This window comes from Epargyreus clarus, unplaced genomic scaffold, assembly GCF_041222505.1.
Source record: "Epargyreus clarus isolate Ecla_fem2 unplaced genomic scaffold, WU_Ecla_fem_2.2 ptg000026l, whole genome shotgun sequence".
NCBI lineage: Eukaryota > Metazoa > Arthropoda > Insecta > Lepidoptera > Hesperiidae > Epargyreus > Epargyreus clarus.
The window spans coordinates 1,888,781-1,904,538 of NW_027332233.1; the positions used below are offsets into that span (position 1 = coordinate 1,888,781).

Genomic DNA, 15,758 nt, shown 5'->3' on the forward strand with positions numbered 1-15,758 from the left:
TTCTCAAAAGTCATGTATTATTGCGTGAAAGTATCAACAACATTGAGTTTCATAAATATACGCAGATTAAAAAAATTCTAAACAATTTATTAACGTTTAATATTTTTCATTGAATTGATAGCCTCAGAAAATAAAATCAATTTTGAAACCATTAACTTGTACAGATCGATAAAATACGCATTAATACACATTCACCTCACATCCCAACAACTACTTATATCGCATTAACTTACCTAATTAAAAACAATGACACAACAAGACGTCCCAGCATCCCGGCGAGAGCGCTGACCCTACATTTGGTCTAATCCGGCGGACCCCGTCGGCGCCTTTGTGCGGCTCTCACGCGCCTCTTAATCGCGATACGCAATCACGCGGTAATGGACCCCCGGTAAACGCAATAGGACACGCTGTTTATGTTATACATGTTTAAATTAAATAGATTAATAATGCTTCCTATCTGTACTCGTAGTTTCACACTTGATAATTCCTATCCTACTATTATAGCTCGTTAATCTGTGGAACATATAATTTTTTGCCTACCGAAGGTTGAAAATTGACAACTTTTAGTAGTCGATCTTTGGTAAGCATGAATTGGATACATTGATTATTAATTTAGGTACATTATACAACTATTTCTGCCTAATAACAGTAGTGTAAGGCGCTGCTGTGTTCCGTTTTGAAGGGTGTGGTCAGGGAGACATACTTTTCCGAGGCGTTCCAGCTTAGTCCTCAGGAATAACGGCGCATCTGTGGCCGACCTCAGGTAGAAATATCTAATCCTATCTGGGGTTGATTACAGATGTCCATGGGCGGCAGTAGCCACTTACCATCAGGTGGACTGCATGCTCGTTTGCTACTCCTATATAATAATAAAAAAAACTATACTTTTTGTCATCGTGGCAAAAGGCAGTATACAAATAAGTAGCATTCTAAAGTTAGTTAAGCATTTGGTATTTCTGTTACAAATAAAAATATGATGCGTTCTCAGTTAGCCAGAGGCAGATTTTTCTGCTGTTACCTAACTTCTATTGGGGCTCTAACAATTTTGACTTAACATAATTTGACCATTTACATCAACAATGCAACCATATCACTAACATGAACCCAAATCACCAACTACAAAAGAATCGTGAACATCAAAACGATCACTTGGAGCATCCACTCGGACCCCAGACAACTGAATCCATCATTTGCATCCACATATCGAATCCCACAATCCCACGTCGTTTCGCTTCGCAAATAAATAAGACGCGAACAATACGCTAATCATATTCGCCGGCCGGCAATATATTCGCTGTGCGGTGCTGACCTAAGGCCTCGCCCATCACACTCGAGCAATTCCATATGTTTACATACGTACACTCGTTTCGTTGTGGTTTTTGATTATAGTACTTGTAAATAATATTTTATGGCTTTTGTTAGACGCTATAACGAGAAGAACGAGTAACAGGAAAATAATTTAAATTAATATCCTTGAGAAATTACGTACGGTATTAAAAAAAAAGTAATATGTTTTTAAAAATATAATTACCTATGTATTAACTCTATGTTTGCCTTATAACATCAATATACTAAATATTATATTTTGTGTTCTGATTTTAAGGTTTGATACTAAAATTCAATTAAAAAACCATTATTAACACAGGCTTTGAAAGTCTCGTTAAGGCGTGAAGATAGACCGTGTACGTAGAATTTCACCCTCTAAAAGGTTGTGCGACCGGAATGATAAAGTACACTTAACTTTTACTTTTGACGGCACTAACTTCGGCGAGTCTCAAAGGTCAACACTACCGAACAGGTGTGCCAGATACAGAACGTGGTTGGAAACATACGGTTCTGAATAATGGGCAGGTCAGCAGCTTCTATTAGTCATAATAGTTTTTTATGCTTATACGCTTTCATGTTAAAAGTAGACGAAATAATGAAATGTTTTTTACTTAAATTTTAGATTTTTTTATGAAATCAAACTAACAAACTAGGTGCTCGCTTTTGCTACTGAATATTTATGGGAATGATCACAAATAAGTCGTTGCGTCCTGAAAATTAAGTTGGTTCTAATCACACCATTGAAACGAGAACACAATAACGTTAAAAATTATGTTATAATCCAAGTGGTGGTATAAATTATACGTCAAGCTACACTGAAGCCATATTGTAAACAGTACGGCCCAAACTATCCGCCCGTGTTTCCCATCGCACTTAGAAGATGATCTTCCTAACGAGGCCGCGTTACCATCGCGAGCTCTCTCATTACGGCGTCGCGTCTCATTATTGAAATAACCTAACAAACGCTTAGAGCGGCACGCCTAATTGTTTCGCCGTATTTTAGTTTTTAGTCTCTAAATTAGTTTAAAAACATAAGCTTGAATTAAACGTATCTGGACTTTCACGCTTGCTTAGTTCATAAATCTATCCTATGTGTTTCGGTTCGAAATTATTTAATCAAACTGACAGGTTCGATTTAGAAGAAAGATAACTCTTATTTAGGTTAAGATTAAGACCTATAACGCAATATAAAAACGAAATAACTTTACTTTAAAATACTTCACAACTCAGGTGATGGTTTTTAATTGAATTTAACATTAAAATCACGTCGGGTGATGTACATCGCCTGTATTTCCATAATTATGTATGTTTTTACTGATCTTTACTTAAACATATAACGTGGTTAATGCACTTTCCATCTTCATAAAAAGCTCATACTTATATCAGTACTATATTTTAAGGTGGGTATAGGGTGTGGTAGAGCATAGGCTGGAACATTCATGTTTTGATCTAAAGAATTACATAGTAGGTATGTTCTAACGAATATTTTTTTTAGTATCAATTACAACACTAACAAACGAAACATCAGTGTCCATTTTTTTTATAATAATTTATTTTATAACTATTTAGTTTATTTTACGTGGATCACTGTTTTATGGGACATTTGTAATCTCCAAATAGGGTCACTAATACGTTGCATACGTTCAATTACACAATATACATATTTTAGAACTGCGTGACCATTCAACATCCGATGACCAAAAAAAGGAAGGAGCGTGCGTACCGCGCTTTAAGTTACCTCTCAAGATCTCAGATTTTTCGAGGATATTATTCATGAAAAGTAAAAAACCCGGTGCGCCCGAAGCGTTCTCGTAAATTGCCCATACAGGCCTTATTGGGGCCGCGTAAAGTCTCATCAGATAACACATTGAATTCACTTTTGGCCGGGCCACTCGTAAAGTATTGATTTTTTAACCTGATTTATTGCACATGAAAACGATTAACTGTTTCGTACTTTCGATTTCAGGAGGAGACGTTATTTTTGATGCTCCGCCGTCAAGACGTTTTTTAAATAGGTAAGATTTAAGGAATTACTGATTTACATAATTTTATCACGGTCAATTTGCAGTTTCTAATTGACAATGGTCAGTTAAAACGCCCTAAATGGGATTAATCACCAGAGTAAGTTGTAAGGTGGTAAAGTAATCCTGTCTGGTTCAATGTCCTGGTTTTTCGCTGCCTATTTCTTTCATAACACCTGTGTTAAAATAGTGCTGTGGTTTTGTTGCGTTTTAGTGTGACTATGGTAAGGGGAAGACAGAGTATATTTCAACTTGCATCATCAAAGGTTCACCCAATATATATCCGTAGCCATCTTCAGATATAAATTAAATTATGTTTATAGCAGATTACTATTATCGGAAATTTAATTACGATCCATTTGCTACTTCAATTGTATAAAAAAGAGAAGTTGACTTTAGGAAGGTTACTCGAAAATATTAACTACACTTTTGTTCAAAGAGGTAGGAAAGCAATTAGTTAGGTTCCGAATTCGTTTAGCGATCTTTCATATTAACTTAAACCTAATCAAATGCAAGTACTATCTAAATATATAGTGATATTCCATATATAACGGAGTAGAGACAGTACCTCAACAGAGAGAAACGCAGCCAAGAAAGTAAAAGTGCACACATTTATGAGCATCGAGACGTCGCCCGAATTCTAATCAGCGCCCACGCACCGCCCGGAACACTTTCTATTGCCATGCGATCGATTCAACGGTTATCATTCAATAACAATATCTCGTGATGTGTGAAACTGGATTGTCCCTCCTTTCTTTACTATATGAGGCAAGGCGTTGAATGCAAGAAATTCAAAACAATATGCCTATTTTGGTTACCAATTTTTCACGGGTAATGATTTGCACTAAAACGGAACCCTCAATTATTATTTAGTTCTATATACTGTGGCATTTTAACAGACATACATAGATATTTTAAAAGATTTTTACGGAGTTTTAGATTCGTTATTATTATGTTGCTTGCATTGAGAAAGCTTAAGGCCCTGGTACAAGTGAAATTCCTATATTATACATTTTTTGCAGAACATTAAAGAGACTTTGTTTTTCCTGCCGTATTTTTCCATCGTTTTATGTGATAAATTATTTCCCAATTTGTAAAAACCAACCGAATCTTGAGCGAGTGTTTTCATTAAATTCACCGTCACGTTGATTACCTGAAACAATAAATATAATCCTTAGTATTAAATAAATTATGAAACTAAGTATTTTACTACCATACATACACTACACACATACATAGGTATACTATAGCACTTTATCAATAAATTATATTGTAATGTAGGGGTACATGTTGAAGCTACCGTTCCCCATATAAGGAAAGGAATTTTTGAAAATATTTTTCCTTTAGTAAACTTGCATAAATAAATCTTTTACAAAGTTTAATACTTCGTGCAACTGGACATTGTATCTCAGTCAGTTAGTATTAAATATAAACATTTTTTTTATAAAATATAAAAAGTTATTAAATGAGAACAGCGAGCAGATGTTCATCTTAACTAATATCATAACTGCGAATGTGAGCAAACAAACAAATTGTAGTTGACAAGTGTAGCAAACAAACAAATTGTTTGCTACACTTGTCATGATAGTCATGAATTTTATACACACGTTGTCGAAAGGACATTTTATTTTATCCAGAAAAAAATACCATTCTCGAACGAAAGACAAAAACCACTTACCGCGAGCGAAACAGCGGGTAACAGCTAGTTTTATAATTTACAATAAATAAGTGGTATGTAGCAATCAGTGTTCTCGAACGAAACAAAACGAAATCGGTAGGGTTGTCCACTAAAATCGGTATAATCGTACCTAAAATCGGTGTATGACACAACAATAATACAATATTCAATTATGGCGACCTTTCATCCTTGATGTACATATTCCCTTCGCTCTGACGAAAGGTCGTCTTTTCGCTGATACTTAGTAAACGATTTACTAAACTGACAAGTTCACAATTTCTTAAAATTCGGCACTGTGTATCAAAAATCGGTTAAAAAATTGAGATAATTCTCTCCTCTGAAATGGTGGAAAATCAATGCATTTCGGTATTCCGGTAAGACAGGGCCAATATCGAGAAAACCCCAAAATATCAGTAGGTTCAAGACCACTGGTAGCAATGAACTTAATATAAACAAATTATCATAAAACGCTGTATTAACTAGCGGCGGATTACTGGAAATCTTACATCACAGGGCGTGGAGCTGGTGGCTTGGTTTTGTTGAGCACATTATCTAGTCGGATTATTGGTGGCAATAAATAATAATAAAACCGACATGGAGGCTTGCGTGACGCACGCTACTGTGGGGCTCGTCTCCGCAGGCGGTGGGGCTCCGGCAGTGGTAGCTGACCCGTAGGTTCGTTCTTATGGGTTTGTGTATTGGCAGTACATATTGAGATGAGAGCATTATTAAAGTTTGTAAAGCTAAATGAAAATGACAAACGATTCGTGGGTGAAGTTTGGCTCTATGAAATGTATATCTTATACTCGTAGTGTTGTGACAGTATCAGGATGAGACTGCATTAAAATAATGTTTTTTTACTCAGTATCGGTACTTCTATGAGTAAAATTTTATAATGCGCAAGCGATGTCTTACTGAAGTTGACTTTACTCCTTGTGACGTTTTTTTCACCAATCCGTAGCGGAGCAGCATAGTTCAGGCCTCCTTCAGATATTTCCCAAGAGCAAAATATAATAGGTTTCAAGGATCAAATTTGTAAACATTCGTAGAAAATACCAAAAACTTCAGATACCTATATGATAATCACATTTTAGTATGATTTTTATGAAAACATAATATAACATTGCGTAACTCTCAACGTAGGACGATTTTCTTTTTAAACATGTGATCCCTTGAAATAAAAAATCCCCATATCTCTTCGGCTTCTCATTTATAAATATAGTAATCATACATTTACAGTTGAACAAACAATGAGTCACTTTGATTGACCACTGTCTTAAGGGCAAAGTTCCTCTACAATGATAGAGCTACTCTGTGATTTATTTGTATTAAAATAATAACATAATACATACAAGGTTTTAGAAAATTCTTGTCATATGAAGAAGAAAAGGTATTTTGAGAAACTGAGATCTCCCACCGGGCTAGTTGATCATGCCTGGAGAGTGGCCGTGCTCCAAGTCTCAGTTCGAGGCTTGTACATATGCAAAATGTTGAGAAAACTTCAATAGCGTGATGCAGAAACGTGTAGCGGAATCTCTTGACGAGTTGCGGGAAGTCGCCACAATACTTGAACCGAACTCGATTAATAACCATTTAGTTATAATTAACTATCTACTGAAACAGGTAAATATGGTACGGCTATTATGTTTTCAAGTAGAAAATGTCTTTATAAACATAAAAATTGGCTAAGTACGAGTCGAAGTCGCACACGAAGGGTTCCCTGACAACCAATGTATTATGCGTTCTGGGTACTTTGGCGAATTAGCATGATGTGATGAGAAATTACTTTTCTGATCACGTTTCTTATTAAGGTAGCAAGCATGATTGATAAATGATGTATGACGTGGTTCAATAAATATTGTGTAATATCCCAAATGGCCCCTTTTGTATATGCCTCTTATTTATCAAGAAAAACATGTAAGTGTTGCTATTTTGTATAACAATATTTATTGAACCAAATTACAGTACTCGCAATATTATAGCTTGCACAACGTACCTAGCTTATTACATTTCATCGTCGCCTACATGATTCGCGGACCCCAAGTTGTTATTTATAATGCACATCGTTACAAGTGTGGGTAATGGTGGTGAAACTATAGGTTACGGGTCTAAGTTGAAAGGTGCGAGCGAGTAGCACATACAAAAACACACAAGTGCGAAAGGGATGGACCAACACAAAATTGCCAATCATTACATATTACTCTGAAACGATTTGCGGGAGCCGATTTGCAATGCTTCCGTCGGAACATGGTTTTAATTTAAGTTCCTTTAATGAGAATGTAAAAGGTTTTCCATTATCGAGATAATGCTCTGAGTGGGGTACCAAAATCGAAAGTATTCTCAAAATGAAAAGGGTTGCTTGTGTGCAAAATAAAAAACCAATATGAATGACGTCGACGTACTTATAAAAACACCTCGAAGTAAAAATGACCATAATAAACAAAATTAAAAGTCAATATACATACATATTAAGTTCATTCAACTTTTAGCGCAATTTTTAGCAATTCAGTGCTTGAGCTCTAAGGCCTTAAGGTATTTTAATTTTAGCAGAATAAGCAAATTTATTATATTAATGTTGTTCTGGCTACAAGTAGATTATAATCATCATATAATTCTAATTATGAAGTGTCGTAAGATTTATCTTTAACTTCGGAGTATCATATATTATAGGACAGATAATTGTGGCGTTTCTGAATATATTTAGTGTTAGCATCATACTGATATATTATTCAAACACATAATTATTGATTTACACACTTAATAAGCCAAGAAATAATTAGCAATAAATCGATACGCAACCCAGTCGTTTTCTATCAGTGGCAACACATAAATATTCTTTTACTTCTACAGGAATTTTGTAGAATGAAGAAATACCATTGAAGACTCTATTAAAGCTTTACGGTAGAGTATGGTAATAAATAACTTATGCAACAGAGCCTCGATTAGACTCTACCGGCGTGTAAACAGGCGTAATGTGTAGACATGGCCGTTTTCAGTTTTATTTGTAAACGGTTATACAGTCGCTATTTGGTTTTAATATCGATTGGGAAAACTGTTTTTAGTGATATCAAATTTAATAGCTTCAGTGCTAATTATTGCGTAGCGCACTGTTATTACATTTACCGACATTTGCGTCCTCTTTTTCTCGCTTTAGCAAGTTTTGAAAATTGTTCGAACGTTTCACTTTTGGTAAGTAAGGCGCTGCGCAAACGGGGACACTTTTGTGTCTTGTGTCAGACACAAGCTACCGATGAATATTTGATTTCTATAGAATAAGTATGAAATCATTCAACTCCCTGCGCATACGTGTGTCCAGTTGCTTCCACTTAACACTATATTCAAAACGATCAAGAAGTGTTCGGTGTCGGTAACTGGAAACTAAATGTCGTCAGTTGAAGATACAAGCAACATTAACAAATTTCCTTACAATTACGGTTTCTTACAGCTACGGTTTCTAGTGGTGTCCCGTGTCGGTGACAGGACACCGGCAACTGTGTCCGATTGCCGACACGGGACACAGTGAGCACGGTTGCTTGTGATGGTGTGCTGTGTCAGTAACAGAAAGTGTCCCCGTTTGCGCAGCGCCTTAGTTTCATACGTACACCGATTCGTTGGTTTTGTTATGACGGCTGTATTTTTATTCGACATATGGTATCGATATAATGATATATGGATGGGAACGGTTTTTACGATATGGTATATCAGTCGCCAAGTAATAGGGGATTTGTTATTTCATTACAGTCCTACTATGTTCTTCGAAGCCAACCAAGCGCGGATCGTGTATATTTATGCGAAAGAAATAAATTTCGAGACTTGACGTTTTCTGCATGCCTTAACTGAGAATAATCGGCGAGATCACCTGGTGCCAAGTGAATCCGGGACAAAATAGCTGTATGCGGTAAATAAATTGTGAGCGCAATTATTCCATGATTATGTACACATTAACTTCCTTTAGGTATGTGCTTTTTCACGATATCGAAATATTTTTTTTTTTATTTTTATTTCGTCCAAAACGTTTTCTATTTATTTGTTAATTTAGCCGATTTTATGAGAATACGTGTAGCGGAATCTCTTGACGAGTTGCGGGTTGCGAGTTGACGAATCTCCACTCTTCACTCTTCATGTTATGGGGTGCCTTGATAGTAAATTTCGTAACTCTATTATCTAGAAAGATGGAGTGGTACCAAATTCCAGAAAGGGACGCAGTTTAGCAATTATACTACATGAAACGTTTTAGCGCATCCTATCATAACTACGTTATCGCATTTATAGGTGTGATATTTGGCACGTAAATTCATATATCTCATTGACAGTGTAGGTAGTTTCCAAGTAGCTATTAGCACGTATATTACCAATGTAAATCCTAACAATCGGTTCGCAGAGTGTGCTGTACATTTGTATGCAGCAGGCATTATGCATGCCGTGACGTGGGACAACGGGCACAGTGCTCTGCGTTCGCGATGTAAATCACCCGCTCGTCCCTACAATACCCGACCTCACGACCAAAATAAACCCTGGGAAACCGAACGAAATGATTAACCAAGTAATTAACGTTTAATCTAAAATAGAACAGAAACAAACATACTAAATTAAATACTACTAAACAACTACTTATAAACTCGTAGAATTCTTAAAATATAATCGAAAATTTCACTTCTTTTTCTTTTAGGGTGATTTCACCGCCGGCTCCGGCGGCGGCGTGGGCGGCAGCTTCCGGTCTGGCCACTTGCGCTTAAAGTACTCTATCAAGGCAGCTAAATTAACAGTTTTCGACTTCTCCGAGCTTGCACCGGCGAACAATCTGAACAGCTCTTGAAGCAGGTCCTCATCTAATTGCGCTCCACGGTTCTTTATCTCCCGCGTGAACACCTTCGTATCCCAATGCTCCTTGTTTGCTCTGAACATTTCTTCAACGACTAAAGCGAAATCGATTTGTTTCTTTGATTTGGTACAGAGGCTATCTATTCTATCCAAAACTAATTCTCTCATGTCAACGCCCTGAGAAATAAACCTCTTTTGAACATATCCACATGTGACAACCGTTTTCTTTCGATGTCCCATGGAAAGTATAAAATTACGTTGATCTATAAACTCGTCCGTCACGATAACGTTATCGAGTAGTAAATTCTGTAGTTTAACTTTGCGTTCTCTTAAAGTTAGTAAGAAACTTAAAGCATCCTGTGGAGTGAAAGGATTGTAAGACAGATTCAAAGTTACCAGGCTGATCGCTTTATTTAGGTTAGCTGTTATAGGTTTGACGACCGGTGTTGACAATTTATTGTTGCTGAGATTTATATACTGTATATTAGTATTTTGCAGAAGTACCTTTATACCATTTCCCACTCTGAGACCGCTAAGCGAATTCCACGACAGGTTTAATTCCTCTATCATATTATTTTCATACAACCTTTGGCATAGAGTATACACAGCGTTTGGTGAGAGAATGCTATTCCAAGATAAATCGAGATGCGTCAATTTATTATTAGTCTCGAACGCTTCACAAAGAGCCAACACGGCTTTAGCAGTCAGTTCATTTCTGCTCAGATTAATGTGTGCAACGTCTGATCCAAGAAATATGGCTTTCGCTAACATTTCCACGCCCGTGTCCAGAAGCTGATTCTTAGTCAAATCAAGTTTTTTCAATGAACGGTTAAGATGTAAGCTTGCGAATAGTCTTCTTGCGCCTTCTACTCCAATTCTACAGCCGTATAAATTCAATTCCCTTATAGATATGTTCTCTATTAGCATTTCACCCAGGTGAAAACATCCATCGAGACTTATCCAGTTATCGGTTAAATCTAACACTGTAACTATTCTATTATACCTTAATGATAATGCTATAGCTCGAAACGCCATGGGGTGTATACCATAATAACTTAAATTAATTTTCTCTTCCAGCAGTTCTTTATGGAAAATTCTAATCGGACACAAATTACCAGTCTTGCATAAGGAGAGGTAGAGCTCTTGTCCATCGTCAGGATATTTAATCTTGGGTTCTGGTAGAAGAAGAGCATCCTCCACACCCGGGTCTTTAATTCCTGGATAGTTGTAGTAAGGATGTCTAAGCACCGAGCTCGCTGAAAGAGGTATGTATTTTGCACATATTTCTCCACTACCAGGATGATATAGCCCGTGGTCGTATTTAATCCGTTTAATGTTTCGATCGGGCAACTCGAAGTCCAATGAGGACCATTCATCCATAGGCGGTTCTTCGGATGAATCTAATTCTCTTTTGAACAACGTTTTTATAACCGGCGCAGGTATACTATCCATTGAAGACATCTTTATATTGTGTAATATAAATTATAGTATACAATTAATACTTATCAAAAATGGTTTTGCATTGTCAAGTTTTTGACATTAAAGACATAATAATGGGGTAATATTCTTTTTCTATTGTCATATTTTTGTAACTAAAAAGTTGTAATGAGTTTTTTTTTAAATAATATCACTACCACCATTTTATATTGTACAGAAAAGTATAGTAAACATAATTTTAAGGATATTTTAAAAGTTCAAGTTTTTTGATGTGAATAACACATATTATTAATTTTAGCTTTATTTATGAGAAAAAAACTACATATTGTTTTAAATAATTTATTTAAATCTATATCCAAGAACAAAACTAATACAAAATATTAATATCAAGTACAAAATCAAATGATGTGTGACAAACATTTTTACAATTAAATATTCTAAAAGCTATTATAATAAATCCAAGATTAAAACTAATATAAAACGTTAATATAAGATACAAAATTAAATTATTTATGAGATGTAAAAAAAATTTAAAAAAATATTAAAATAGCTCAAAATGTTACTTCTTTCCTTTCTTCCCTTTTGCCTTTACCGGTTCGGGCTCTGGTTCCGGTTCCGGTTCAGGTTCAGGCTCTGGAGGAGGTGTTGGAGGTAATTTTCGTTCCGGCCATTTTCTTTGCATATAATCTACTAAATTGGCAATGTTAATAGTTTTGATCTTGGTAGATTTACCTCCAGGAAAAGTGTTCACAATTTCATCGATAAGACTATCGTCTACCGGAGCCCCTGTGTCGGTTATTACTGTAGCGAAATCTTTACCAGACATTATTTCTACACCGTCTTTCAATAGTTGCATGGCTACAAGAGCTATATCAACTGGGTGACGTTTAGGTCGTTTCGCTAAGAAATCTGCTCGATTAAGTACCAAATCTCTCATATCCGGCCCAATGATTTTATATCCTCCAATAACACCACCATACGTTATTACAGCATTTTTTCTACTCTTTAATGCCTTTACATTTCGTAATAATTCCAAAAATTCACCATTTACAAAAACATTTTCCATTAAGAGATTTTGTACTTTTACGTTAGCAAACTTCATTTTGTAAAGAACTTTTACAGCGTCATCTGGAGTCATCGGGTTATAAGACAAATTAAATGTTACTAATTTCTTTGCTTTTCCCAAATTTTCAATAATAGTGGTTATAGCTTCGCCATTGAGTTTATTATTGCTTAAATCCAAGTTTCGTAGATTTGGTGCTCTCAAAACCGCTTTGAGACCTCCTGCTACACGGGGGCCAGAAAGAGAATTCCATGATAAATTTAAATCTTGAAGCACAGTATTTTCGCCCAGGCGAGCAAGCAAATTGTGAGTGCCACCAGGAGTATAATAGTTATTCCATGACAAATCTAGATGAGTAAATTTATTGTGTGTTTCAAATGCTTCCGCCAGGGTATTAGAAGATTTACTGCTGATATTATTATAACTCAGTAACATTTGTTGAACTTTTATACCTTTAAATATAATTTCAGCAAGATAATCCGATCCTGTGTCACCTATTGCATTTCTGTTGAGATTAATTACGCGGAGAATTCTATTGGACGGTAAGCCTGCAAACAATTTCCTTGCCCCAAGAGCACCTACTTTGCACCCAGCTAAAATTAATTCGCGCAACATCATATTTGTTTTCAACATGTCACCCAAGTGAAAGCATGAGTCTTCATTAAGAAAATTGTCTGTCAAATCTAAAACAGTAACATATCTGTTATTTTTCAAAGCTATAGCCATGGGCCGGACTCCGTATGGATTAACGCAGTAATATCTTAAATTTATTGTTTCATTTAATAATCCTCTGTGAAAAGCCCTTACAGGGCATTGATTCATATCTTTACAGACTGCCAAATACAAATCTTGGCCATCACTCGGATATACCACTTCATCTTCAGGTTCCAGTAACGCTTCGGTAATGCCAGGATCAGATACAGCAGGATAGTTGTAATATGGGTGTTTTAAAATGGAACTCGCAGACTGGGTTATATATTTTGTGCATATTTCACCACTCCCAGGATCATATAGGCCTTGTTCGTAAAGTTCTCGCTTTTTATTTTCCTCGGGAAGGTCAATGATAAGGGAAGACCATTCATCCATGGGAGGGTCCTCGGAGCTTTCCTCCACGACAGCCTCAAAGAGAACCGCCGTATCTTCAACTTCAACCTCTGAACTATCCGACGACATTTTCAAATACAAATGAATTAATAAAAACAATATAACTATAATATAAAATTATTTTATAATAAGAGTTAGCAACTGTGACGCGACAAATATATATGCCAAAATAATGATGTCAACGATGATGACCCCAGATAAAACATATAAATACTTATTTTGTTAGAGTTTACAAAAGCGGTTTCCAAGCTTTATTTTTTATGAAATTAATTTAATTTATATTAAGTAAATCACATTATCTGCCTATAAGCTTTTGATACTTAGCGAAATGCCAGTTAAATATAAGACTGAATGAAAGGAAATACTCAGTCATACATTATTTTACCAAGGTTTTATGGCACGAATAGCCATAATAACTAAGTCTTGCATATAATATGTAGAAGTCATAAAATAAAAGGACCTGTTCGATCATTGGCTACCAAACTATTTCTGTCTTATAACAACAGTGTTAACCTCTGGTGTGTTTCTGTGTAACTTAAGTGATATCAGGTAGGAGTGAGGGAGGATTCTGATCGTATTGCCGAAGGATGGAGTTCCACACCAACTGGATTTTTGCCAGTCCTCCATTTCGGTTGCTAGAACGTGCAAGTTGAATGAACTTCCTGAGTAATTTCGGTAGCGGTATAGCATTGGGCTCTTCAAAAAAAGGTGCGAAAAGAGCTCTCCTTCAAGGCAGCGATCCGTCGGCAACCCCTTTATGTTTCAAATGTCCATTGGCAACGATGACTACTTTCCATCAGGGAGTCCCTTAGCCTTATCGCTGGATAAAACAGACAACATAATGTCATATGAATTGCCGGTTTGTTTCGTATAACAAACGACCCAAGAGAATTCGTTGAAAACACGTTTTTTTTTGTCAAACGATTAAACCTCTTCGTTTTTAGTAAACTCGCTTATGATTAGACAAGTCATCCGAGGCCAGTTTATCTTTGTACTCAGAGTCCTATGGCGAGGTTCTAATGACGGTTTAATTGCAATAGTAATCCTTAGCTCACGCAATTGTATGAAATGAATACTCCAAGATAATTACAACTCTGTTCATTTAGTTTTACTGTAATGCCTTCCACTACATACATTTAAATATTAAAAGTCAATAAAATTGCTATAAAAGTTTAATGAAATCCACTATAATTTGAATATGCACGTGTGATAGAAAAAAATTACTTTAAATAACTATAACTTTGCATTAAATTGTCAACTTTAGTTTATGCATTTGAATTTCCTTTCATAAACGTAGATTCGATTGAAGGATAGAGATAAGATAGTATTAGATATACCTACCTGAGGTCGGCCACAGATGCGCCGTTACTCCTGAGGACTAAACTGGAACGCCTCGGATAAGTATGCTTCCCTTACCACACCCTTCAAACCAGAACACTGCTGTTATAAAGCAGAAATAGGTGTGGCGGTGGTGCCACCGGAGTCGAACCACAAAGGGTTCTACCACCACTGACCATATCATCATCATGACCATAAGATCATATTATGCGGATCAAAAATTATTTTCTAACATTCTCTAATCCAGCAGAAGTATTGTTAAGAACATAGTTCTTGCAACATAGTTCTTGCAACGAATCTGCAAAGTTAAGCAACGTTGGGCGCGGTCAGAAGTTGGGTGGATGACCACCGGTGGTTTAATAATGCGCACTTCCGTAATTCGAGAGGGTTACGTAGTTAATTCTTAGGACTGAGTTGTTACAAACCAGAAGGTACTTTCCGAACTACCGCTACTAAATACTACTTACTACTTGGATTAGTGCTACGAATTCGTGATTCGACTCCGGAGGTACCACAGGCTCATGTATCGTATTTCTGCCTAATAAAATGACGATCGTTCAAGGGTATGGTAAGAGAAATATACACGAGGCATCCCAACTTAGTTCTCATATAACATGGGACTGTCCTATCTGGGCTTGATTATAGATGTTCATGAACGGCAGTAACCACTTACCACCAGTTACCATCGTTTTTTACTTCTATAATATACAAAAATTATGTCTAATGTAAGGAGATCCGTGCGAAGCAGTGGGACATTATGTGGTCGAGGATGACGAAGCTGAAATAGACGACGAGGAAGGAGGATGACGAGGATGTCAATGTAATTGCTGTCAAAACGTTGATATACTTAGTGACCTTCGACGGCGTCCCGACGTCAACACTGGGTAAACGAGCTCGAGGTCGTGCGTTGCAAGGCACAGAGTATATTGTAACAGAGGTATATTAATTTATTGTTGTAATATTGAGATAG

At 36.3% G+C, this 15,758-nt stretch overlaps 3 protein-coding genes across 7 annotated transcripts in view; all 3 read right to left on the reverse strand.

Moving 5' to 3' along the window:
- osp (myosin phosphatase Rho interacting protein outspread) overlaps positions 1-15,758 on the reverse strand; it is a 310,065-nt gene that overhangs the window by 96,638 nt on the left and 197,669 nt on the right. The window lies entirely within an intron of this gene.
- On the reverse strand, positions 9,561-11,409 carry LOC140753443 (uncharacterized). The gene has a single exon (XM_073088039.1). The coding sequence runs from the start codon at positions 11,305-11,307 to the stop codon at positions 9,691-9,693; it is 1,617 nt and encodes a 538-aa protein (XP_072944140.1). The 5' UTR covers positions 11,308-11,409; the 3' UTR covers positions 9,561-9,690.
- LOC140753434 (uncharacterized) lies at positions 11,636-13,615 on the reverse strand. The gene has a single exon (XM_073088023.1). The coding sequence runs from the start codon at positions 13,517-13,519 to the stop codon at positions 11,843-11,845; it is 1,677 nt and encodes a 558-aa protein (XP_072944124.1). The 5' UTR covers positions 13,520-13,615; the 3' UTR covers positions 11,636-11,842.